We start from the raw sequence: 25,569 nt of genomic DNA on the forward strand, positions 1-25,569 counted from the left end.
AAAAACCTACCCTTAGGCACATGAATCTGCAACATGATTTTTCAGAGTGTTAATTATGCTACAGCTTTCACAGGTCACATGCCTTAGGGGAACTCCAGGTGCTGCTCAGCCCTCTGGAAAAGGCTGACACTGATTTAGGCGCAGGAATAGACACAGGGAAGTCTTATTTAAAGATTCTGTATTTAAAAGGCTGAGCCTAGCATTTTAAAAAAATTTTAAAAAATAATATTTGCACATTTGGATGGAAACCCAAGTTTAGCAACACGGCATTTGCATTGCTTTCATCAGGCATTATTCATTCAGGAAAGTTGCACAACCCCCTTTCACAGCAGCATCCCAAATTTGCTAATGCGTTGCATAACTCGGACAGTGCTGCCTTCTCCTCCACACCGAGTTAGGTGTAGGGAGCAGGGAAGAGCTCTTCCCTCAAGACTTAATCCAGCCCCACATGTCTAACCCAGCCCACAGGGCACACTTGTGTGGCGCACGCAGAGGGAGAACTGCTGCAGCAACAACTCTGCTCTCTCCAGGGCTGTGGCCCGGGCAGGAGAGAGCAGGAGCAGCTCACAGGGCAGAGCTCCTTGGAAGCCAGCACAGGTCCCACCCACCTGCACCACAGAGTCCTGGTGATACTCAGGGCTGTATTCCCAAACTCTGCCCTGAGGGAGCAGCACTCGGCTCCCACCGGACTGACCCAAAGCCGAGGGATGGAGTAGGGGACACCTGTACAACTCTGCCTCTGCCACCTGTGGCTCAGAAACAGCTGATTTACAACAGAGCCACTCTGCAATCTCCAGTCATTCTGCTTTTTCTGGGAATGGAGTGAGGCCACTTTTAGCCCGAGCAGTTCCACCCTGCCCCCCACTTCAGCTTCACTGTCCTCGGGCAAAAGACTATCTTTAGGTCATCTGCACAGACACAGAACTTTCAGTTTCATTTAGGTCTTGTAAGTACAGCTGTTATATTTAAAGCATCTAAAAACGATGAAGAATTACTTAGGCTACTATCAATATGAGCAATTTTAAACTGAAGAGGTCAAACAAAGGTGAGTCTATTTATCTTAAAAGCTCCCATCCAAATAGTCTCAATCAGCTTCAGATAATATCTCAGAGTGTCTCTCCAACTGAGAAACAGTATCCTAAAGAAAATAGTTATAATAACAGCATGTAATCAGACAATTATTTTGAACCCAGCCTTTCTCACTCCTGTTTAGGAAAGGATAGTACCAAATCCTATGTTTGCCTTTGGGGCTCTTTCTTCACTTGGTCCTACAGCTGAGAGTACAGTTGCAAGACATCTCCATCAGACATGACACAGGATCTACAAGAATCACCACACAGTAGCAGCGCAGACTCAACCCACTGGCCACCCTTTGATAGAATGCTGTCTCTTGTAGCCTTTAAATTTTATGTACACAGGCATAATAACTTTTAACTCATAACTTTTACAACCTCACAGCAGGTGCTTGGGCTCCAAGGGTGGAGAAGGAAAATGTATTTCCTTTAATTAACCATGTAGATACATATTTAAGAGGAAAATTTTCAAGATTAGCTTGGTACCACCTCCTTGTGGCCCTGACTTGTAGGAGCACAGAAAAGGTAACACCAAGAATTTCTGTAAGTCTTACGCTACATAACACATTTGACAACCAAGACACACTTTTTTAAAAGCCTAAAAGACAGTCTAAACCACCACTTTTCTGCTCTATTTTGCAACCACCAGACTGAAGGAAGGTAAAAAGGCTGAATAGTAGGATGAGTTCATCCTTGGTCATGAAAAAACCGTTCTGTTTGCAACTATAGCTTTGCAAAGGTTCATTGCTTCAGCTGAAAGCAGCATGAGAGAGGTCTGTGTCATCAGTCAGCTGTCTGGGGAACATGCACACTGTTATGGTCCTTTTCGGGCACTTCCCTCCTTGGTCTGGTCTGATCCCTTCCTCTCACCCTTCCCAGTTCCTCACAGGGAAGGGGGTTTTGGTAGCACTGCTAAGTGACTCACCCTCTGAACCAAGTAGAGAAGTGTTGCACTATGAGGTGCTTTTCAAGCATGAGACAGGCAGAGACAGAAAGCAGACTGCTAAAACCCCCGGAAGTCCCAATACCAGAGGGCGGGACACAGAGACGCCCTTTTTGAGCTTGACTCATTATGGGTCAGTGCTGTCAGTTCTGTACCACGGGACACCCCAATGCATCAGCCTCAGACTCCAGTTCAGATCTGCAACAGCAGCTTCTACTCTCCTCTAAACCAAGAGCAAGATTGAGGGGGGTTTTATTGTTCCTCTTAATCCAGGTACGACTTACAGGACTTACATTGGGAGTTGAATTTTCCTAAAACTTCAGATATTTAGACCATGGCTGCTAGTGTCACTGACAAGCAGTACAGCCAAGGGATACCAAAAGATAAAGTATTGCCACCTCTCATCTATGCGCATTTATCAGAGAGCAGATTTTCAACATGAAGACCCTCTGTGGTACAGATCAGCTTTTCTCAACAGCTTTGTCACTACTGCCTGGTGCTCATGCCAGGGTTTGCATTGATTAATTTCTTCATCGGTAATGGGGGGGACACAGAGATACACACTTAACTTTTTTGCCTACAACAAGTGGAAAATACTTTTATTTAGGACAACAAAAATCATCTGCCTGCCAGGCGTAGATTTCAGAAAAATCACAGAATAACAAATTCTCCACGGGGAGAGAGGGCACCACCCTTGTACATCTCCCCTCTGTGGTTTTGATGCCGTTGCATGAAGAAAGCGCTCCATTGACCAGCTATAGCATATGAGAACACGACACCGATGTTCTCTCCTCAGCTTTAGTCTTCACCTGCAAGTTAAGCCCAGACACTCAGCACAGCAACGGTAGCTTCTTCAAAGCTTTAGTAAATTTACAAGCACCAGGTACTTGCAGGAGCATTTAAATATTTTACAGACTTCTTTATGTAACTTTTGCTACACTGAGAGCTCACCAACTGCCCTCCAAACTCTTGGCACTCCCACAAGTAGTTCCTTGGAAAAGCTGAAGTGAATCAGTGTCTAAAGAGACTTGGGGGAAATGCAGCACTTGCAACAAATTGCTGCTGTTCCCCATCCCCCCGTGGTTCTGCTCTAGATCCACTTTTGACACAGCCTGGCAAACCCCAAGTGGGAAATGCTGCTTCTGGAGAAGGAGGAAGTATTACAGCTATTGCATGGAGAATGCAAAGAGAATCTATGTAAGGCAAGTTGGAGAGGAAAGGGAATTCAGAAAACCGATACATCACAAACTGAGGTGACCCCAACAGTACCCAAAGTTAAACACTGAGCATTTTTTTCCGATAGTTAAGGAAAAACCATAACAGAAATACAGAGACCTATGAATGAAAGACATTTCTCCAGACCTCATGTTTGTTTACAAGACCATTGACACAACAACAGAGCCAGTCTTACATGATTAAATTTTCACCTGGTGATAATTTATAATGCTGGCCTAGAAAAAGTACAGAGAAGCTATTAAAAGTATATTGGAAAAAGAAATACACATTTTACAAAAAAATTCAGTATTTATTATTCTGTCTTTGTCATGTTACTTCCTCATGCTCCCAAAAACATACATTTGTCTACTAAGAGCCTCTCAGCCATAGGTGTTTAGTAGACCCTTTGGAAAATGAATTAAACTAAATAGATCACATTCTGCCTTAACTGAGTGACTGCAAGAATAAATTAACAGTACCTATATCCAGTAAGCCTCATTCTTGACTAAAGGAGACTTTTAGCATATAAACTGATTAAGAAGCTGCAAAGGGAGGTTTCATTTCCTACCCTTTTCCATGGGAACTCCGGAAAAGTTGCTACTCCATTACGGTTTTCCCCGCTCACCATCCTAAAGGATGAGAGAATTACAGCTCTTCAAATCTGATTTCCTCAGCCTCTTGAGAGATGATTGAAAATGAACACACTGCCTCCAAAACATTCCCTAACTTTGCAGCTCCTCAGAGGTGAACTATCACTGCCTCAAATGCTGAGGCAGTATTGACTGAAAATCCACCTATCTTCTTGCAACACTTTATGCTAGATTCACAGAGAACTAACCCCAATCTCTGTCTTCTGGCTTTTTTCCCAGATCTTTTTTTTCTTCATCCAGCTCTTCCAGCATACAGCAAGTGCATTTCCCTCTCCAAGGGATCTGGCAGATGGGTGACAGAGCAGTCCCAGAGCAGTTCAGAAGGAACATGAGCCCCTGTCCTCCTGGCACAGCAGGACAAGGCTGACATCAAACTCTACAGACTCTTCTCTCAAGTTAGTTATTCACAGGCAACTGGGGGGGAGGGGGGGGGAGGAAATAGTGCCTAAATTCAGAAGAGGTCAGGATTTAGACCAGCCTAGTGATAGGAGTCAATGTTTATTGACAGGCCTGACAACCATCTTTGCTTTTATTGATTATATCCCAAGTACCATTTTTTCTCAGTTTGATCAAGTGTTTGTGATTTTGCTTTATTTGTTTAGACAACAAAACCCAAGGATGTGTTTCTAAGCAGCAGGCTTAGCTGTTTACAAGTTTCCCTGGACCTCTGCATCATATCTCTGCTTAGGCTGAATGGAGCACCAGGAAAAGCTTCTTAGTTTTACATCCTAAACTTACTTTTACATCCCATAAGTAAGGGCTCAGATGTAAAAGTAACCAGTAAAAGTAAATGCTCATGTAGCTGTGGAGCACACATCAGGATATTCTTGCCCAAAAACAACTATTCAAATTTTTACAATTGCTTTTCCAACTACTGAAAGCAATTCAAATCTGAATTTTATATTACCCCATGGTCTTTTCCATGCAAAGTTACTTGCTCATCTGCATAGGCACCTTTATTTAAAAAACAATAAGCAGGTAGCTTACCAAACTGCCCTACAAAGATCTAAAAGGCCACTGAGTCAAGACAGCACTAAGGAGCAGCAAAAGTAGAGTTACTCCACATGGACTCAGGCAAGAACCAAACACTCACCCACCCCAAGCTTAACGAGAATACCTGAAATTGGTCCCAGCTGGGTCTGGCTGGAATGATTAAAGACCTCTGTGTGCCCTCAGGTGACAGAAAGCCCTGAAAGTCTTCATGAGATTTTCAAGTTCCCGAGGTTGTCTGATATGACAAGTGCATGCACAGACAATCTAAAGAGATGAGCATGATCAGAGCAGCTCAGGGAGCGAGCGAGCCTAGGGGAGCAAATATCCTGTGATTATTATCTGTGGTTTGACAACTTCATAGCTGCGTTGTTCTCATGAGAGTAACTGTTTGTTGCCCATAGTGTGTCAAAGATTCATCCTTTATATGTCTGCAGTCTTTTTCCAGGATATGAATTTAATCTGAAAGAATTTTTTCCTTTATTCTCTCAGTTTCTCTTCTCTGTCATGGGTTTGGTTTTTCCACTGTGCTTTACCTCGTCACTGTACCACCGAGCAAGTCAAAAGTTAAAGGCAAGAAAGACTTTTTGCAGAAATCTGGCTCATAGAGAAGCTTTTGCCCATTTCCTGTCCGTTCAATCCACTTTTATTCTGTGCCTCTTCTAACACATCCCCACCTCACAAACACATCTTTCTGTTCTTTGCCATTGCACCCTCGGAACTGATATTCTCCGGATAGCCTCAGACCTCTAAAAGCAACACCTGAAGCTGCTCGATGGCCTGCGGTCATCGATGAGGTGTTGTCTCTGGGCAGCATGCGGGCGGGTGAGCCTGAGCAGCCGCCGGGGCGGACAGCGCTCCTCGCCGCCTTCTCCCACCGTGAGCGGGCGGAGGGAAGGGGAAGGGAGGAAGGGCCGCCTCCCCCGGGGGTGCCGCTCCTCCCCTCGCCGTCTCTCAGAGGCCAGGTGGCGGCGAAGGGCGCGGGAGGCGAGGGGAGCGCTGCTGGCGGGGACCGCAGGTGAGGAGCGCGGGGCGCCTGTCGGGAGCGCGGGGCGATGCCGGAGCGACCCCGGCCCGGCACGGGACACCCGCGGGCGGCTCTGCGCTGCCCCGCGGCACCTGCGGCGGGGCCGGGGCGGGAGTGCCCGACAGCCCGGGATTGTTTCGGTTTTTTACAGCCCTTTTCGCTGCTGTTCGGCGCACTCCGGGCCCCCGCGGGCACCTCCTCCGCGGGGCCGCTGCCGCCCAGCACTTCCTCCAAGTGGAAGGGGCGCTGCCGTGGGCGCTGCAGCCCGCGCGCTGCAGCTCGGGCCCCTGGCACCCTCCGAGCTGCGCCGGGCACCGCCAGCCCGAGGGATACTTCGGGAAACATCGTTTCACCCCTCTTGACCGTAACCCCCGGTCGTTAACACGTTACTCCAGCACGGTTCACGTCCTTCTTCATTCCCGCTCAGCGTTTGAAGTTTGGGGCTGTAAGGGCTAAAATCTGCGGAGAGCTCGATCTGTAGAGCCATTGCTGCTTTTTGATAGCTGGGTTGACCAAAATGCACAGTAGAAATCCCGAGTGGAGACAACAGTAGCCTGAGGACAAGTTTCTGGCCTGTTTGATCCACCCGTGCCAGGCCTTGCAGCTCCCACGTGGAGCCCAGGAGCAGGGGTGCGTTCCCGAGCAGATCCAGGCTTGACCTGAAGGCTGTAAGATGTGGAGCCCTGACAGTTTGGGTTTGGTTGAGGTTTAATACTGAGGGGTTCGTTGTCCTCGTTGCTTTGCTTGCCGCGCTTTGGAGACCGGGCTTTGTTTGTGCAGCGTACTCCAGTAGATTTACAAGTGTTTGTGTTGCCATATCTTCAAACTGAAACCTCCTGGTTTGAAGAGGAAGTGGGGAAGTGAGCGGCTTTAGGGAATGATGGAGTGCCAGGATTAATGCACTGAGGCCATGGTTTTCCAAGCCAGTGAAAGAAAGGGTTTCACCCACCCCTTGGGCTACTCATTTTCACCCATGTCAGCACAGGCATTTGTGTGCAGAATTAGATTGGGAAGCGAAACCAAATTTAAAAAGACACCCAAAAAAAATCCACATCAGCTCCTCAATGTTTTCACTGGCCTAAGAGGGCAGGTGGGACTGCTGCTTTTCTGTAACAATAATGGCTTATAGTGGAACAAGGGTGGGCCAAAGTAGAGTTCATCTGCCAGATTGCACCCCTGTGCTCCTGAAATAAAATCACATAGTTCTCATCCTTTGGCCATGGATTATTTTTGAAGTTGTTTATTGATGCTTAGGAGCATAACTAGGGGCATTTTGACTTTTCTGAAGCCAGGATTTGTGTTTTGCTATGAATACGTTGCAACGACAGCTGTTCTGTGCACCTCGTACTGCATTTGTGCTGAAAGCTTCACCTGCCTGGGAGACCATCTCAGGAGCTGGGTCTTGACTGCTTTAGGAGAGCCACGGGCCTTTTCCTCCACGAGTAACCCCTGGTCTAATGCATACCTAAGCTCGTAAAGCCATGTGGCACACAGCAGCACAAATTCAAAATCCTTTATCCCAGAGGCAGGAAAGCCAGCGTGCCCAGTGTCCAACACAATACCTTTATTTACCAAGGCAAGCCAAGAAAACTTCTTGGATAAGTATCAACCCTTGTTGGTTTAGTAGCTGTTTGATGTAAAGGTGTAGGCTGGCACATGCAAGAACCCAGTTAACAACAGTGCTTGTTCCATAGTGTAAATTGGCCTCGTGGAGTCATATAGTTATGAAGCTGCAGTTTTCTTACTTCAGGCTTTCTATATGTGTCTGTAGTTTTTGAACTTCAGGGCAGACTCCCAGCCCCATCCCAGTGAAACTCGCTTGTAAGGTGACTTCCCTCTAAAAGGATGGCTTTGAGCTGGTCAGATTATTCATTTATAATGTCATTTGTTTAAGGGGAAATCCATCTAATCTTTAACACATACACTCTCATTGCCTTTATGTTTGGAATGACTTTTCCTTATTAGTCAGCTTTGTCATTACCACCTCATCTCTATTATCCCTTTGATGACAAATTTTGTATCAGTGGGGTTGACATCAGGTTCTAAATTACTAAATACTTGTTTTTAAGAAGATCTACAACAGCCTGTAACGTTGTTACATCCCTGCTGGCTTAGTTATTTTTTATGTTAGAAGCGGTCTGTGTGGGGCCCCTCCAGCAGAGTCTGTGACCTGGGTTCTCGTGCATTGCTGAAAGTTTGTGATAAATGGAATTCATCCGTTTTAGTGCCTAAGCCTCAACTGCAAAGGCTTGTTTCAGGACAGAGAGCTGATGTGGTACCTTCTCCCACTGGTTAAATATCACAAATCCTGCTGGCAGCATCAGTTACCTTATACCTACAAGCTCTTTCTTCAGCAGAACTCAGCTGATGATAACCAAAGCTTCTACTTGGAGCATCTTCTCTAGTTTGGGTTGGCATGATTACTGTTCACCTGTCCTGGCAGGAGCTTGGTGGGATCTCAGGCGATTCACCCTGCTGAGAATGACATGCGCCTACATCCCTGTGCAAGCCAGCAGGAACTGCAGATCTGTGCCTGGATAATGCTGGCAGAGAGCCACTAAAGTTATTTGTCTCCCCTTGTATCTACCCAAATAGGTAAAACTATTCTCTGGATTTGGTCCCATGGGAGCAAGCTGGCAGAACTGCAAGTGTAAACTTTGATTTGCAGTGAAAATTAGAGCCCTAAGTGTACAAGTCAACAAAATGCCTTTGTTCACTGGACAGATTGCCAAAGCAGCTCCCACCCACAGCTGCAGGCTTTACAGTGTCCAGGCTGGCAGGTTAGCACTGTTTGGTGGGCAAACCCAGCTAAAACAGAGCTATCTCTATCCAAATGGAGGCATCTGGGTTGGGGCTGTGGCAAAATCAGAATAAAACCAAAAAATCCCACATGCCTATCTTGCAAGAGCAATCACAAGAGCAGAGTCTAGTTCAGAGGTAGCAAGATAAGACCTCTGAAGTTCCAGCCAAGGCCGCTGCGAAGTCCTGGCAGCATGGAACGATGTTGAGACTATGGAGAAATGCATTTGTTTCAGAGAGTGGAGTAAAAACACCCTGTTTGGTTGGTTGGTTTGCTTTTGCAGAGCTTACACAGACCTTTCCCAGGATGGCTTCCTCAACTGAATATGGGTCTCACACCTGGGACCTCTTGCTGAGAGTTGATCATCAATATGAAGATGCAGAAAAGGAATTCCCACTACAGGTCACGGGGGACCTTCATGTTGGAGGACTGATGCTGAAATTAGTAGAAAAAATCAGTGAGTAAAAGACCTGTTGAATTTATACAGTGTTACTAAATAATATGTGTAGCTTTCCCTCTACAAAGAAAGACTTCTGTGGGTTTTTAAAAGGCACTGCCTCACATCTGTGTCATGGCACAGAGCGTGGAGGTTCTCCAACTCAGGATGTTTTGTGGTCAGAACCCCTCCCTACGTTCCACCCTCTGTTGCTAAAGCCCCTGTGTTACCATAGTGCCAACAAAACTTTGGGTTTGCCTTTCAGTTAGACAAAAATAATTAAACCAGGCTAGCTATTCAACTCCCTCTTCAGACAGATGTTATAGGTGTGTGGTTTGGGGGGCAGGAGAGGTGGGGGATACCCTCTTTATCACCCGTGGCAGTCAGAGAGACAGGAGTTGTTGTTAAAGGCACTTCAGAAGTTACTGTTTCCTGTGATATTGTGGCATTCTAGCCTAAATCTGAGCCATGCTGTCCATTGCATACATCCAGCTGGGAAGAGCCAGGAAAAGCCAAGACTGGCTGAGTCAAAGTTAGGAAATGAAAAGTAAAATACCCTGTGTACAGGGAGCAAGTGAGCACAGGAAGAAAATCTCTGATCACTTCTGTCACCCTCTCTGCACACTTACACACACGGTTCAGCCGGAAACTGATGGTAGCTAGAGTTTCCACGGGGTTAGAAGGCTAATTTTTCACACTATTTTCTTAAAATACTCAACTGGTGTGAAAAGCTTTCTATATTAATATTTAAAGCAAATCTGTAACTGATTTGTGCCAGCAGCTCTCTTGAGACACAAAAGAAAACTCCAAAACAGGACAGGGCTCTGCTGTGTTATGGACATGCTGAGGAATAGCCTCTGCCTGTGGAGCTGATGAGGAACAAGGATTGATGCAAAGACTGAAACAGCTTGACCAAGATCACACAGAAGCTTTATCTGCTGCTACACCCTGACATCTGGGAAGTCATCTAACCTTGCAATTCCCATGGAACTGAGAGCAGCAATACTTTATCTCTTTCCTTGTGCATGTGCCGCTACCTAGCTGTGTGCAACCAAGACTTCCATGGACTGGAAACTGGTTCTTAACACTCTCCAGATGAGCTGCTCAGGTGCTGCTGCCAGGAGGCTGTGGAAGAGCTTGTGCCCATCTGGGTGCACAGGAGATTTTGTGGGAGGATTTTCAGCTTGCACTGACAAGTTGTGAAGTGGGTACCCTTGTTGTTTGTTCCTATGCCAACACAATCCCAACAGCATTGTACCATGTATAGCTCCAGATTCAGGAGATGTTCTTTCCCTGTGGATATCCACAAGACTAAGGCAGTGCCACAGTCAGCACCTAGGTTAGCTCTTCAGGGAAAACGAAGTTAGTTCCCAGTGACTGCCACAAGCATTCAGCAAACAAGGTCTTGGGACCTGTAGTTGCTGCTTTAATCTAAATAAATATTCCTGTTTGCAGAGACCTGTTTCCAAACCAAGTGTTTTGTATATTTGCTCCATAGTTTATTGATAACCATTTTGTATTTTCCTAGAAATAGCACAAGACTGGTCAGACTATGCTTTTTGGTGGGAGCAAAAAAAATGTTGGCTTCTGAAAACCCACTGGACGCTGGATAAATACGGGGTGCAGGCAGATGCTAAGCTGGTCTTTACTACTCAGCACAAAATGCTGAGGCTTCGCTTGCCAAACATGAAGACTGTGAGACTGAAAGTCAGCTTCTCTTCCATGGTGTTCAGAGCTGTCAGTGACATCTGCAAAATGCTCAGTAAGTAAAGATAAATCTCCTCTGGTAACTAAGTTGGAGCATTTCATTGGGTGACTTTGTTTTGATGTGAAGTCCTTCCTCACAAAACTGTTTAGCTCAAAGAGAAGTTTGAGACAGATTTTGGGGGGGTTTGGTAGGCAGTGCATGTCAGTGGTTCTCAGCCTCTGTGATAACTGATGCAAGCATTGTCAGGAATGTGTCCCACAAGCTGCAGGAGTACTGGATAGTCAAAGCTGGCAGATTTCTAGGAATCCTTGTCTTTCTGGAGCAGGACTTGGTCCTGATTATTCTGTGCCATTGACTAGGAGCTTGAGATTATCAATGTCCTACACCAGCTTTCACCATAGGCAATTTTACAGGTGTCAACCGATTTATCACCTATTTTCATTAGCATTAATGATTCTACTCTGCCTAGCTGTTATATGTGTTCACTTCAGAAGTAGCATGTTTCAAATGTTCAAAACTTCTAGACGTTCAGGTCAGGGCATACCTAACAAGCCCACCCCAGCCCATGAATGTCTCACAGCACCGAGTCCCCAAGTCTCTACCCTTTCCAATAACGGAGCATTTCCAAGTAGAGGGTTTGGAGCATGCCAGAGGTGTGCCTGTGATCAGCAGAAATCAGTTGAGTCTGCAAGCAGTTTTCAAAATCCATTTGGTTTAGGGTAAAAGTGTGATTCAATTCCTCATCTTAAGTTAGATGTTCAAAGTTTAGCCCATTAACACACTCATCTTCAGAAGGAATTTACTGCCTCATATTGATCCACTTTCAATTTTGTCTCCTAGCAGTGGATTGTGAAAGGTGTAGTGTCTTTATTATACCTAACAGCTCTGATATAATGATGAACATAATTGTTCAACTGGCATTTGGCCAAATTAAATATTCTTACCTACATTTTCCCTCCAGATTGAGTCAGTGCAGAAACACTGTTACTTTGAATGAGTGAATATTGTCAAAAATATCTTTGCTTACTCCAGGGTAAAAGTGTTTTTCAGAAATGATGTGCCACGTTTGTGACTGGGAATACCTGTCTGAATTAGAAGTGCATTAGAGAACAGTGGGAACCAAGACAGAATCTTGTATGAGAAATACAGTGAGTAATAAAAGGCATGAACCTCAATTACAGTGGTTCTTGCTTATTCATAATTTAGGTATTTCACAGAGGTTATGATGCTCATAGGTGACTGCAGAGCTGTTAGGGAGAAAGAGCCTTTTCCTGGCATTCTAAAAGGCAGTTACACTTCCTACAAAAGTAGATTTAAATCCTGTCCAAACTCACTCTCACAGCCCAAAGTCTTTAGCCTTGTTATAGAATTTGTGGATTTTCCACAGCTACTACTTTCAACCTGCTAAAAATAAAATTCAAATTCAGATTGCAACATGAATCTTCCTGAAATGCTGTTACCAACCACGGGTGCTCTTTTGGATGTAATCATCTTGCTTCACTTCCTAAACTGTCAATGTAGATATCAGACGGCCAGAAGAACTCTCTTTGTTGAAGCAATCAGAAGGCACACTCAAAAAGAAAAAGAAAAAAGACAAGAACAGCAAAGAACCAGCTACAGAAGATATCTTAAACCTGTGCAACTCTCCAGTGAGTTCTGGATTACCAGGTAATGAAAAATCAATATGATTTTATTGTTCTGACTGAAAGTCAAAAAGAGGAAGAAATTCTTTGTTACACAATTGAGCCCAGAGAGGCTGGTTTCGTGTAGGATGGTCTCAGAGACACAGTGGGCCTGAAATCAGTCAAGAAATCTCCAATATGTCAGTATTTTCCTGTTGTCTCTAAAAATGTTTTCCTTTCCCTTGATACGAGAAAGGCCACACTAGAAAACAGCACACTAGAAAACAGCACACAGGATGTGCTGCTGCCCTTTGAAAATGGGGGACCACCCTTAAAATATTAATGAAATTTGGCAACCTGCAAGGAAAATGAGGAATAAAGGCTTAAAAGGATGTGTTTCCCATGTCCAGCACAACTGAGATCTCACAGAGCAGTAAAGAGCATTTCTGTCCCTGAGGTCACCTCACCTGTGAAAGGACAAGGCCAGCTGGAAACAGCAGAGATAAGAGACTGTTGAAAGAAAAGGGTTCCGTTGTTATGATGGAAAGTGATGGACAGGACCCGTTTTCATGGGAATAACGTTGTGCTCTTAACTTGCAGCCAATCCAGGTTTATACAGTAAAACCATGACACCCATTTATGATCCTGTCAGTGGCTCACCAGCTTCTTCAACAATTACTTGGTTCAGTGACAGTTCCGCGACTGAGCAGAACTGCAGCATCCTGGCCCTCAGTCACCCCACCTGTTCTCCGGAGACACTGGCGGAGATGTACCAGCCACGGACTTTGGCTGACAAAGCCAAACTCAACGCAGGGTAAGGTGCCACTCCTGAGATCCTTTTGTTTTGAAATGATCAGTGATGTCATTGTGCAGGCTCTGGACTAAAGTCTGTTGTTAGACAAAGGTAAATTCAGTTGAGCACTGTGGGTGGGCACAGCTAAAGGACAGTTTGGATGGCAAACTCCAAAGGCTTTAAGTAGACGGTGGAAAGAGACGAGGATAGGTTCAATAATTTTGCGTTAAATAGGTGACTGAGTTCTGCACAATTAAATGTTGCTTATTGTGTATACACAGAGAATGGAAGTTGGGAGTCTATATGAATGCTCCACCTTCTTGAGTTACATGAATTTTCCCTGGATTTAGAGGAATTAGAGCTGTTTGTTCCCACTTTTGTTTCACAATTGCACTGGAGCTCTGCAGGTGTGATGGTTTTTCCTGTACCGATGAATCTATGGGTTGTCTTCTTCCACAGCTGGCTGGATTCATCTCGATCGCTTATGGAACAAGGTGTTCTGGAGGAAGATCAACTTCTTCTACGCTTCAAATATTACACTTTCTTTGATTTGAATCCAAAAGTAAGAGCCTTGCTTTTATTGCTATTCATTGTTTGCCTCCTTTCATGTCAAGGAGCTATACAGTAATATAGCATATATATAGCTATATATAGGATTTTAGCTAGGATCTGTAACAAGCCCTTCAGAGATCAAATCCAGCTTCTTCCCCTCAGCTACAGCTGCACTTTTACCCTCTGGACACTGAATCACTGTTCCTCATATGAAAGAAGATCTTAAATATAAAGATGGGATCTGAAGAGCACAGAAACAGTATCCCTATTTCCAGAGGGGCTGGTTTATTTTCTGCATCTCTTTTAACAGGAAAAATTAAGGGGAAAACTAGACCTGCAGCATTCTAAATGATGTAATGAGTCCTGGTTTTGAAATTGGGCTTTAAAATGACATTTATGTTGCACTGTCCTCACTGAATTTCACAGCTTTTCTGGGCTGAAGCCCTCAGAAGAAATCAGGGCACTTTCCAGTTTATCTGGCATGTTTTTGGGTGAAATGCCACCCCCGCTAAAATCCAAGTACATGTCTGAACTTCAGCAGCCCAAACATTTCCCTTCTTTGCCCCAGCCAGCCCCAGAGCCATAGGATGAAATTACCCAAAAGAGCTTCAGGCAACCTAATATCTAACCTCTGCTGGGAGAGGTCATGCTCCAAGGTTTACCTTCCCATCATCTACATTTTGCCAGCTCTGGGGCTTGAATATTTCTGAGTCACTTCAGCTTATTAACCAAGTATCCAAAAACCAGATAGTGAATTAAAGCAGATCTGGCAAATGTCAAGCTAGTGCAAAGACAGAACCAGAACTGAAAAAGCTGAGAGCAGAAGAAAGGAAATGAGGAACAAGAGAATTCTGCAGGTCACAATCGAGTCAGCCATGTCACGTGATTTTCACTCTCCCAGTGTGGTTTCATGTCTCAGTTACACCAGTCCAAGGCTTCCTGCCTCAAAAGGGGATGTCAGAGTCTCACCTTCTGCCTCAGCCAGAGGTTCCTGGTTGGTTTTCTGTTGGCTCAGCAAGGCCTGGGACCATGCACACAATCACATGAGTTGGTACAAGACAAGGAGGGGAACATGGCAGAGGTGGGAGGAGGAAGGAAACAACCGCTGTGGTTCAGCCCAGTGCTGAACAGCGCTATCAGCTGCAGCTGGTTGGAGTCTGTGCCTTGGAGGTCACTTATGAGCAGTGTTTGCTCTTTCCTACAGTACGATGCAGTGCGAATCAACCAAATATACGAACAAGCCCGCTGGGCCATCCTGTTGGAGGAGATCGATTGCACGGAGGAGGAAATGCTCATCTTCGCTGCGCTACAGGCACGTACTTGAGCCAAGTTGAAAAACCTGTTCCCTCAAGAGGCAGGCACAGGTTAGGACAAGACTAGGATAGAGCCCAGGCCAGGAGCTCTGCTTGGATTGGGGGTCTGCTCCTCTGGTGAGAAACAATCAGCAACATCCATCAGCCAAAGCAACTAAACTCAGTAGCAGCAGTAACACCATTATTCAAACAATTCTGGAACCATTTACTAACATTACCTGCACCTGGAATATAACTTTGATAACAGTATGAAGTGTTGCTTCCCATACCAGCTACCATCCATTCACCTCTTCTTCCTGAAAATTTCTCTAATATACACGTTCCCAACAGACAGGAAAAAAGCTACAGCACAATTTGAAGATAGGGACACTATGGAGTACATGGAAATTTAACATGACTGAGCATGGCTTAGTCTCTGACCATAGGTAATAAAGCACAAATCCTTACTAATAATAAGTTCTTTCCTTTTAAATGTAAACGGAGCTGCCAAAAATTCACAGCCTGTCACTGCAGAACACCAGAGAACCTTGCTTCTAAGTTTCCACCTGGTATGGATGGCAGGACTAGGGATCCAAACGTAGCACCGAGTCAGCCTCCCAGATCAGGGACAATTATTCAGCAAAGGAATACAAACACTGATAATTAAAATAGGAAACCATTATCAGCCATTGCACTGATAGGAGTCACAGTGGACATGACTCTTTGTTTGGGAAAACCCCCTAATTCCTGCAGAACTTCACACAGTTGTCCATGACTCAGGAGAACAAAGGGCGTGTTTTCAAACGCTGTGATTGTGTATGATAATTGATGTACTGACTATTGGATATTGCTGTTTCATTTTAGTATCATGTAAGCAAGTTATCATTATCATCAGAGACACATGATTCCACCTGTGAATCGGAAGTAGATGAAGTAGAAGCTGCCCTTTCCAATCTGGAAGTGACACTGGAAGGTGGAAACAAAAGTAACATTTTGGTAGGTCCTTTGGGATCCCAGAATTCCTTTTGCTGTGCCAAATCTGTTGACTGTGATGAGCCCTCCTGGTGCTTGGTTTTTTAAAACAGTTGGTTACAGAGTGCATTGAACTAAAATTATTCCTAATTATTCCTGATAGGAGGACATCACAGACATCCCGAAACTTGCTGATAATCTCAAGCTAGTTAGGTGAGTTGTGAAAATTAAAACATACAAAACAAAAAGCTTAACCTTACAAGAGATCTCTTGAGTTTTTTTGTTATAATCTAACAGTAGATCTGACAGTTATAAATGGACAAATACCCCAGATAGGTCTAACCAGCCTAAAATTCTCTTCCAGTCTTTCTCTTCCTGCTTCTGACAGTGTTCCTTGGCGAGTCTTTCCAGCTCCTGGGATGCTGTGTAGCTATACTTGTGCTCTTTTTATTTCCTAATACTCATCAGTCATCGTCTCTAAACAAAAGAGCCTACGGTTTTACTTTCAATCACATTTACCTCTTCTTTTTGCCAGTAAAAAACTAGAAGAAAATTACTGTTCTCCCTGAGAAGAATTTCTGAAAGTAACCCCAGGGAATGTATTTTTTAAACAAAAGAAAAAACCAAATTCAAATTACCCCTTTCTAACCAAACACCGAGTCTGTTTTTTCTAATACCAAAATGAGTTTCTGTCGGCGGTTGAATCTCGGACCCAGACCGGCAGGGCACCTGAATCGTTTATTCAAAGGAGTGAGCTGGTTTTGTCCACCTTTCCAAGGCACACTATTTCCTTACATGGTGGGACCTATCCCGTGTTGCCACATCAGCAACACACTTCATAAGGGTCTGCGTGTGACACCTCCTGCCCCCAGGGCCCGGTGCAGAGCAGCCTCAGTGTGCCGCCGTGTGCTCCTTTGTTCTGCCATGTGCCTCTGCAGGCAGGTTTTACAGCTCACAACCCAACTCTACCTTATAATTCCCCATGAGTTTCTGTGATCCCATTATAATATCTTGATTTATGGGTGATTTAAATGACTGTGGAGACCTCAAGTCTGTAATGCCTTTTATCACAAAACAGTCTTTGTGTTTTAGAAAGGTAAAGTGTTCTGTTGTACAAATATTTATCAGATTCGTTCTGTTGGCAGATGGTATTTTTAATCTGGGAACTGAAAACTGCATCTGAAAAATTTTAACTTGTTAACTGCTAACAATTGTTAATTATTAATTTCCAATTTGGAATTTTATTTGACATTCTTATTATTAAGGTGGCTTAAGATGAAAGGGAATTAAGGCTTTTAACAATGGGTTATTTGTTTTTCCCCAGCAGTAGAACAGTTTCCTTTTATAGACATTTAGCAGTTATTTTTCATCATGAAAAAGTTCCTATCTTGTAGAATCCAGGTAGGGTGTAAAACATTTCTTTAAAGGAACACCACCACTTTGTGGTTATAATTATTTGATTAATAAGCCTGAATGCAAAGCTGTGCTTGTCCTACTGCCGACTGCTCATACGGGGAACTTTTATTCCTATTTATTCACAGTATGCACCACAGTAAATGCTGCTTTCATGTGGGGACAGTATTGTGGAGAATTGCAGTATTTTTTTCAAAAACAACAAGAAAAAGCTTCCTACAAAGTTTTCAGCAACTTCTTTAGGGACAGAAAAATAATTTTATCTGTCTAAAAAAAATTATAGTCCCTTATTTTTGAAGAATGCCACTGTATTGGAAAACTAAAAGCCAAATTATTTGGTAGGTTTGAAAATCTGAGGTTTTTTAATTTAAATTTTAAAATTGCCATTTTCTAGAAAAGGTTCTAAACTAGGATTTTTAGAAAAGGTCTGGAGGTATATATAATAAGGGTATATATAATATATTACTGTTCTCCAGCTAGTTCTATGCTTTTTATATCATCATCTTAGATTTAAAGGGAAATACTGGATTTTTTTTTTCTTTTTTCTTCTTTCTCACTTCATTGATGACCTTTGTCACTAGCTGTGAAGTATTTCTCTACTCAAGTAGTGCTAATACCTCTGGTTTTCTCTCCTGGAGGGCTACAAAGCTTCTATAAACTTAGTGAAGGAATAGAATTTTGTTGTGTTAGATATTATTCAGATTAAGCCAAAAAAGATGGTCTCTGCTTCCCTACAATGAATAGAAGTTGGTTTTATGGGTGCAGATATTCAAGATAAGGAGCTATGAAAAACTGATGCCAACTCATATTAACAAATCAGGGGTTACATTTGTGTTACTGAGTTCATGGAAGAAAATTAGTCTGTTAGAAGGGAATGGCTTTGATTAGTAATAGAAGGAAAAAAATGAGAAAAATCATAGATCAGATTCAGCTAAAATCTGGAGTAAAAACCACATCCATACCTGGAATAACTTTAATTGGATCCAGGCATTTCCTACCCCCTCACTGACACAGGGGTGAGTAACCCAACCAAAGCCATGGGTATGACCTTGAATTTCAGAGGTTCTGTAATATGTGTGAGGGACTTAACACTTTGTATGTGGTGGTATAAACCAATGGGATTTCTTTTTTTCTGGTAGGCCCAAGAAGCTGGCACTCAAAGCTATCAAGACATATTGGTTTGTCTTCAGAGACACTTCAGTATCTTATTTTAAAAACAAGGAATCTGCGCAGGGAGAACCTATTGAGAAACTAAACCTAAAAGGTAGGACTTCTCCTTTCTTTCCTTTTTTTGTTGCATCTGTGAACTGAATAAAACAAGAAATCCCTGCTAGGCTCAGGAAGGCAAGCACAGCAGCATTTAGTCTGGGAACTTTTTCAATTCCTGAGACTCCTAAACAGGCAGATTGCACCTGCAGAATAAACAGAAAGGATTCAGTAGTTTAATCCAAACTGGGATTATCAGAGCCTGATTTGTAAAATGCCATGTACTGCTGAATTCTTAAAAATGGGTCAGGTAGGGAATGTGACTTGTGGGGTGCTTTATTTCCAAATACTTTCACTCTGCATTACATGGGAGTGTTCCCCTGTGTCCTTGTCAGAACGCACACTGGCAGCAGAGGATTATGGATGATGCCATGGGCAGGAATGCCAGAGGCTGTCCCTGCATTCTGCTGTGCAGGGACAGCTCCAAGACCTTCTCTGGGCCTTGTTTGTGTCGTGCATGGGGATTCCCACGGCTACAACCAGCTGCTGGAGGAGGAACCCCAGGTGTGCACACAAACACCAGCACCCCGTATAGCCTCCATCTACATCTACTCCTGCAGGGACATCCTTTGTTCAGCGTCAGGGAACCAGTGATGCCCAGGACTCATCCTAGAAGAAACCTTTGCAATAGAAGATTGACCCCTGTGAACAAATGGCTCTGCATCCCAATCTGCATATCCTCAGTAGGTCAGAGAATGCATGGGAAAAAACAGCCAGGGTGGCTGGAACCTCACCAAGTAGCCTCTCCCACCAGTTCCTCTCCATTTTAAGTGCTGAGCGTTTCCTAAGATCAGGCTGAGGTTTTGGGAGCACTTACATCCTTTCACTTGCAGATTGACTCACGTGCTCCCTGAGCTCAGAGCATTCATCAGCCTGGCAAGCCAGACCAGGCAGTGAACTGCAACAAAAACCTTTCATTAGGGCCTAAGCTTCAAAAGTCTTGGCCCTTAATCTCAAAGGAAAACAACCATGAAGTACAGTTCCTTTGTATTAAAGCAGTAATTAAAGTTACTGATATAGTAGTGAAATAAATTAATTTCCTTCTGATTCTCTGTGATCTAGGATGTGAAGTTGTACCAGATGTAAATGTTGCAGCAAAGAAGTTTGGAATCAAATTACTAATTCCTGTTGCTGACGGCATGAATGAAGTATATTTAAGATGTGATAATGTGAGTAATAAGAAAAGGGAAAGTTTGGACTCAAGATTTATGGCAGATTGTCCTGTTCTAGAATTTGTATAGAAAAATGAGGATGCTGCAGAGAGTTTATTATCTAAATCTTTAGAAAATTTAAGAATGAGATAGTGGCCTAATAAATACATAATGGTTCTGAGGACATAAGGACAGTTAATAATCTTGTGTTTATCATCAGTTGGCAACTAAAGGTGGTAGAAAGAAAACCAGAACAAACTATAAAAAAAATAAAATAAAATTTGAAAGTTACAGTATTTTGTTCCAATGCTTTCTGAGGATTGAGGTTGGGATTTTGTTTTCTTTTTTCTTAATTAGAACTCTCCCCATTCAGATGAGGAGAGTGTGATAAGGATCTTACATTAGTTTTCAGTTTATTGTAACGTATCTGATTAAATTGTGTAAAAATGTTCAGTAGGTGAAAACTAGTCATGCAATAAACAAGACAATCTATTTCAAGGTACTGGATTTCTTTGAAAATTTAAAACCTAGGGGTAGGTGGAACTAGTGCAATCAGGGAGGAAGAACAGTATGAAACAATGAATTGTCTTGCAGGAGGATCAGTACGCTCGGTGGATGGCTGCCTGTGTATTAGCCTCCAAGGGCAGAACGATGGCCGACAGCTCCTACCAGCCTGAGGTCCAAAAGATCCTTTCGTTCCTACAGATGAAGAACTGGACCATGTGTTCCCAAACTGCCTCTGAGCCAGAGAATGTAGATATGAAACCCGAATGCTTCGTCTCACCACGCTATACCAAAAAATTCAAGTCCAAGCAGGTATCCTGAGCATGGCTCGATGGCTGGTATGGGCAATTCCAGTGGTTGCTTAGGGATGAGGCTGGATCGAAGCAGCATTTGGAAGCTATACAGTACAACACCCTGCCATAGTCATTTGTCCCTTTGCAAGAGGCTTTTTCTTTAAACTGAACACCGGGACAGGTGTTTTGGCACCTCTTCCAAGTACCTCTCCTACATCCACAGCCTGGCTTAAGTTACCCATGATGTTCTGCTCCTGATAACACTGTTCCTGAAAGTCTCTTCAGAGTAAGAAAGGAAGGATTTTAACAACTGAAAGCTGCTGTTTTCATGTGAAACAACAGCGTCTTCCTGTCCTCTTGGCCTGGGTGTCTTTCCTTCCTCTCCACCTAATACCTTGTCCAGTGCTTTAGCTGTGCAAGAAGTCAGCCTGCCCATCCTGAGAAGGGTCTCCAGAGCAATATACAGAGCCAGGGCAGTGCTGCACAAACCCAGACCTGAGGCCCTGCTGTCCGTTCTGCCCTTGGCACTCGGGATCTGTCCCCAAGTGCCCTCTGTGCTGCATCTGCACAAACACTGACAACGAAGTGTCTGAACACAGCATCAGACCTCACGATGTCTTAGTGAAAGCAAAAGGATTTTTGTTCTCCAGTCAGCTGAAAACTTTCTCTCTTCCTGTGTTTCCCAGCTGACCGCTCGTATTCTGGAAGCCCACCAAAATGTATCCCAGATGTCCCTGGTGGAGGCCAAGCTGCGTTTTATCCAAGCCTGGCAGTCCCTGCCTGAGTTTGGCTTATCCTACTACATCGTAAGGTAATCGCACTCTCACTCATGCCAAGCTGCTCTAACGTGTTCATGCACAGTGATTTGCAGGAAGTTCTTTGACTCCCTGTTCTGGAAACATTTTCTATTTTTTCCCCCACAGACTTTTTTGGAATTTTAGTCATTTCCATACTGCTGTTTTTTTCTATAGGAGTAGCACCCAGTAGCTCCATTCCTGGAGTGGGACTTTGCATTATGCCTTCATACAGACCTGCTGGGTTTAGCCTGAAGTAACCTCTCACTAGGATTAAACCCTTACTGTCATAAACTCTCCCAAATGTCAAAAATGCATGTCTCACTGGTGTGCTCAGGTTTGCAGGATGTGTTCACTCTGACCCTTGCTCATGCCAATGTGATAAAATGCTAATTTCTTTTGTATTTCACTAAGAAAACAGCAGATGATCCCTTTTTAAGGTTCATCCAGAAGAGCAGTGAGCACAAGAAAGGTCCCGTTGTGTTCACAGCAGCTTCCTTGGACACAGCAGGGTTCTGACCTGCAGTCTTTTCTCTTGACAAAACACCAAAAAGCTGAAAAGTACTGACACAACCGTACTTGGAGGCACCTTGCTTAATTTGTGCTTAACACCCCTTTGAGAGCCAGCTAGCAATCATCTGTGGTATAAATTGAACCAGCTGGGAACCACTGTCTGGCACAGAGGCCAGCTGGCATAGAACTGCCCACATCTGCACTATTAAACTCTGACTTCCCAAAATCCAGTAGCCTCATGTGAACTGCAGGTTCCAAACTACCTGGGAGTCACTTGAGGGAGCACTGCTTGTTTAGAGCCAGAATTCTCCCTGAATTCAGTGCCTAAAAATGCTCCCTGATCCTGTTGAATTTACTAACACAGGTACATATTTTTTGCCCCATCTGTCACCATTAATCCTGTTAAAAACATGAACAAACCCAACACCTAAACTGCATTTTGTAGTGGTGAATTGCTACAAACTGCTGGGCAGTATCTCAGTGGGGCATTAAGTAAAGCACAAATTGTGTCCAGGTGAGATTTTTTCCCTAAGGTTTTTCCCAGCTGCATCTAAAGAGAGAAGGTTCACAAACAGTATGAAAAATACTGAAAATATTCACAGCAGACAGATGAGATTTCTTCCAGCTTTCAGCATGAAGGTAGAGGGAGGTAGTTTCTGTACCAGAGTAATCTGTTCCTAGCTATTCCCAACTCAAAAAATTCTTACCCCCAAAGGTTCTTATACTTTTGTATTTTTCGTCTCTAATCAGAAGAAAGTTGAAATGTTAAAATGCCTCAGTAATTTTGTAATGTGAGTTATACTCAGAAACATGTATATATCAGTTGTTTTGATTATATAATTTAGGTTAATATAGGTTAATATAACTAGAAGAACATGTTTCAACGTTAGAGAAATGAAGCAACAAAAATTATTGTTGGCATTTTTTCCAGTAAAAATATAATCAAGTTCATGCATTTAGGAAGAACAGTATTTTTTTAGCAGGAAACAGTGAATTGGAAAGATTTCAGCCAGATCTACCTGCCTGATTATTTTCCATCTTACACCATGGCTCTCCAGCCTACACTTTTGCTTTATAAAAAAATCCTGTTCTAATGATGGGTCCAAGCTTTCCTCAATCCCAGGGTGTTGTGACTTTTCCCATGTTTTTTGCACTTCCAGAGGAGAGCAGCTGAAATGTTTCTCTAGCCTGAAATAATTGCAAAGCAGATCTGCTCAAAGGTTTTGGGTTTTTTTCAGGTTTAAGGGAAGCAAGAAGGATGATGTGCTTGGGGTGTCCTATAACAGGCTGATACGGATAGATATGGCCACAGGAGATCCTATCACAACATGGAGATTCTCCAACATGAAGCAGTGGAATGTGAACTGGGAAATCCGCCAGGTAAACCTGGAACAGCTCTGCATTCAGTCCTTGCATTTCACACACTGGAGGATGCTTTCAGAAAATATTTCCAAACCTCAGTGAAAAGATTTTGAACGTGTTGCGACACGTTATTAAATAAGCTGTCTGCAGCTTTTCTTAGTGGAGTCTGTAGTCAAAAATCAGAAACTAAAAGATTGCCAGTTTCAAAGGTTCCTACCAAGCTTAGTCTTTACAAGTTGCCCTTGATTTTGACGGGATGAAATACAGAGACTCCAAGGTGAATTCCAACATGTTGTGTTTATTGCTCTGTCAGTAAAATCTCATTTTAACTCTCGTGCATCATCCCCTACATTGTGGCGATTCAGCCTCTATTACAGAGAGAGGATACAGAAGCCAGTTTCTCTTTCAAATCCCAGACGGAGAGTGCAAGGCCTGCAACTCTGTGTCAATGTGTGGTCCCTGATCTGGGGTTTCAAAGCTTGAAGCCAGCTCTGTAAACTGTAGATTGCTGGGGTGGAACTAGTGTGACCTGATATAAATTGAAGCAGCCTGGGAACTGTTCCTGCTTACAGAGTTTCCACATCCATTTGCAGGAACCAGGAGAGATCAGATACACTCCCTACTGCTGTCCTGCAGTACTCCCTGTGCCAGAGCCTGTAATTCTGGGTCAGGTTGCTGGGTGTATTTTAAATTCCTCTCAAAAAAGGCAGAATCCAGTGAGCAACTAAGCTCAGTTTGCTGCATTTTAGAACTAACAGTAGCTGGAAACCCAAACCAGGACCCCAAAGGCAGATTTAAGGTCAGAAAATAACAATGGACAGATTAAACATCATTCGGTAAACAAAGCATCAGGAGGGCCATTCCTGCTCTTTCCAGTGTTCACTTTGTACACTATTGGAAAAAAGAGCTAAAAGATTTTGTTGCCTGCTTGAAAAAGCAAAAAGATTTCACCACAAGAGGGCCCTGATGTAGCAGCAAATCCAGAAACAAGCAGCCAAACACCCTGAGCATCCAGCAGACCCAGAACTCTTGGTTAGCAGGGGCAGGTACTGCTTCATCACAGTATTTGTGATCCAGCTGTGCTCTCACACTTCTCTTTCTTCCCAGCTTATCTCTGTGTCTGATTTTGCCATGTCCGTTCTCCTTAGGTTGCCATCGAGTTTGACCAGAATGTGTCCATCGCTTTCACGTGTCTGAGTGCAGACTGCAAAATCATCCATGAGTATATTGGGGGCTACATCTTCTTGTCAACGCGTTCCAAAGACCACAATGAAACACTGGATGAAGAACTCTTCCACAAATTAACTGGAGGTCAGGAATGAGAGGAAGTCTTCCCACTGCCTGCTGCTTCTTACAGCTAAGACTACCAGAGATTAAACAACAATGTCTCTGATTGTTAATTGCTTGTTAGTAATTATTGTACGTGTCAATTAATCTTGTACTATGACTGGGACTGTTGACAGTTTTTGTTAAATACTGAAGCTAAGGTCACTGGATGCAGTATGGCAATTCCATCACCAATACTTGAGGAAAATTTAATTGTCTTTGTTTTGTTTTTGTACAGCTCAATGTTTTTAAAGAAACAGTGTCTAGCCACTGGGCATTTTTTTAATCTAGTATTTTTAATTGCAGCAGTCTGTTTAAGCATCCAGGGCATGTAACTTGAGGATATGGTACAGTGAATTTTCTTCTCTGTTACAGCCAGGCAACTTCCATTGTTAAACTGGCCATTGTTTATCAGAACTAGAGCTGAATAAATACATATTTTAAAGCTCCATGGCTTGTCTAACACTTGCCCTGAGAACACAAAACATTCCAAATTCCTGAAGACTAAGCTATCAAAACTCCTGTAGTGATTACTCAGTTGTTCAAAAATGTAGAACCCATGTCGACCTTCACCCACTGAAGTGGTTCCTGAAAGCCAGAGAAGCTGCAGAGCATTCATCTTGGCAAACCTGGATCCAAAACATTCATCTTTTGAGGAACATTGTTACTTACCTGGTTGAAAAATTTAGATACTATGTAAAATTATTAAAGAGGCCTGTGAGTGTGAGCATTTCTATTTACTGTCCCTGTTACTCTGTTTCACTGTGACATCTCACTGAACTATACATGTTCACGTGTGAGGATCTGAAATGCCTGTAGAAGTGATCTTATGTGTGGGCTGCGTAATGCAAAGAGTGATGCTCAGAGGGCCGGA

General features: G+C 43.5%; 1 protein-coding gene across 1 annotated transcript; it reads left to right on the top strand.

The window, feature by feature from the left end:
* Positions 1–5,784: 5,784 nt before the first annotated feature.
* FERMT1 (FERM domain containing kindlin 1) lies at positions 5,785–25,146 on the top strand. The gene is made up of 15 exons (XM_042049329.1): positions 5,785–5,889; positions 8,982–9,155; positions 10,663–10,896; positions 12,364–12,510; positions 13,065–13,278; positions 13,717–13,819; positions 15,014–15,121; positions 15,966–16,097; positions 16,237–16,286; positions 18,626–18,750; positions 19,815–19,921; positions 20,498–20,719; positions 21,387–21,511; positions 23,246–23,387; positions 24,518–25,146. Exons 2-15 carry the CDS (start codon positions 9,005–9,007, stop codon positions 24,689–24,691), a joined length of 2,034 nt encoding a protein of 677 aa, XP_041905263.1. The 5' UTR covers positions 5,785–5,889; positions 8,982–9,004; the 3' UTR covers positions 24,692–25,146.
* Positions 25,147–25,569: the final 423 nt, after the last annotated feature.

The sequence above is a fragment of the Corvus kubaryi genome, unplaced genomic scaffold (genome assembly GCF_017639235.1).
Source record: "Corvus kubaryi isolate FWS band 111438036 unplaced genomic scaffold, C.kubaryi_AGA036_p1.0 70, whole genome shotgun sequence".
Lineage (NCBI taxonomy): Eukaryota > Metazoa > Chordata > Aves > Passeriformes > Corvidae > Corvus > Corvus kubaryi.

Bases quoted from the DNA above. Each gene is read 5' to 3' on its own strand.
- FERMT1 (XM_042049329.1), top strand. From the start codon at position 9,005: ATGGCTTCCTCAACTGAATATGGGTCTCACACCTGGGACCTCTTGCTG. The intron at 12,511-13,064 runs GTAATGAAAAAT...CTTAACTTGCAG, and splicing joins AGTGAGTTCTGGATTACCAG to CCAATCCAGGTTTATACAGT. The intron at 16,287-18,625 runs GTGAGTTGTGAA...TTTTTCTGGTAG, and splicing joins GATAATCTCAAGCTAGTTAG to GCCCAAGAAGCTGGCACTCA.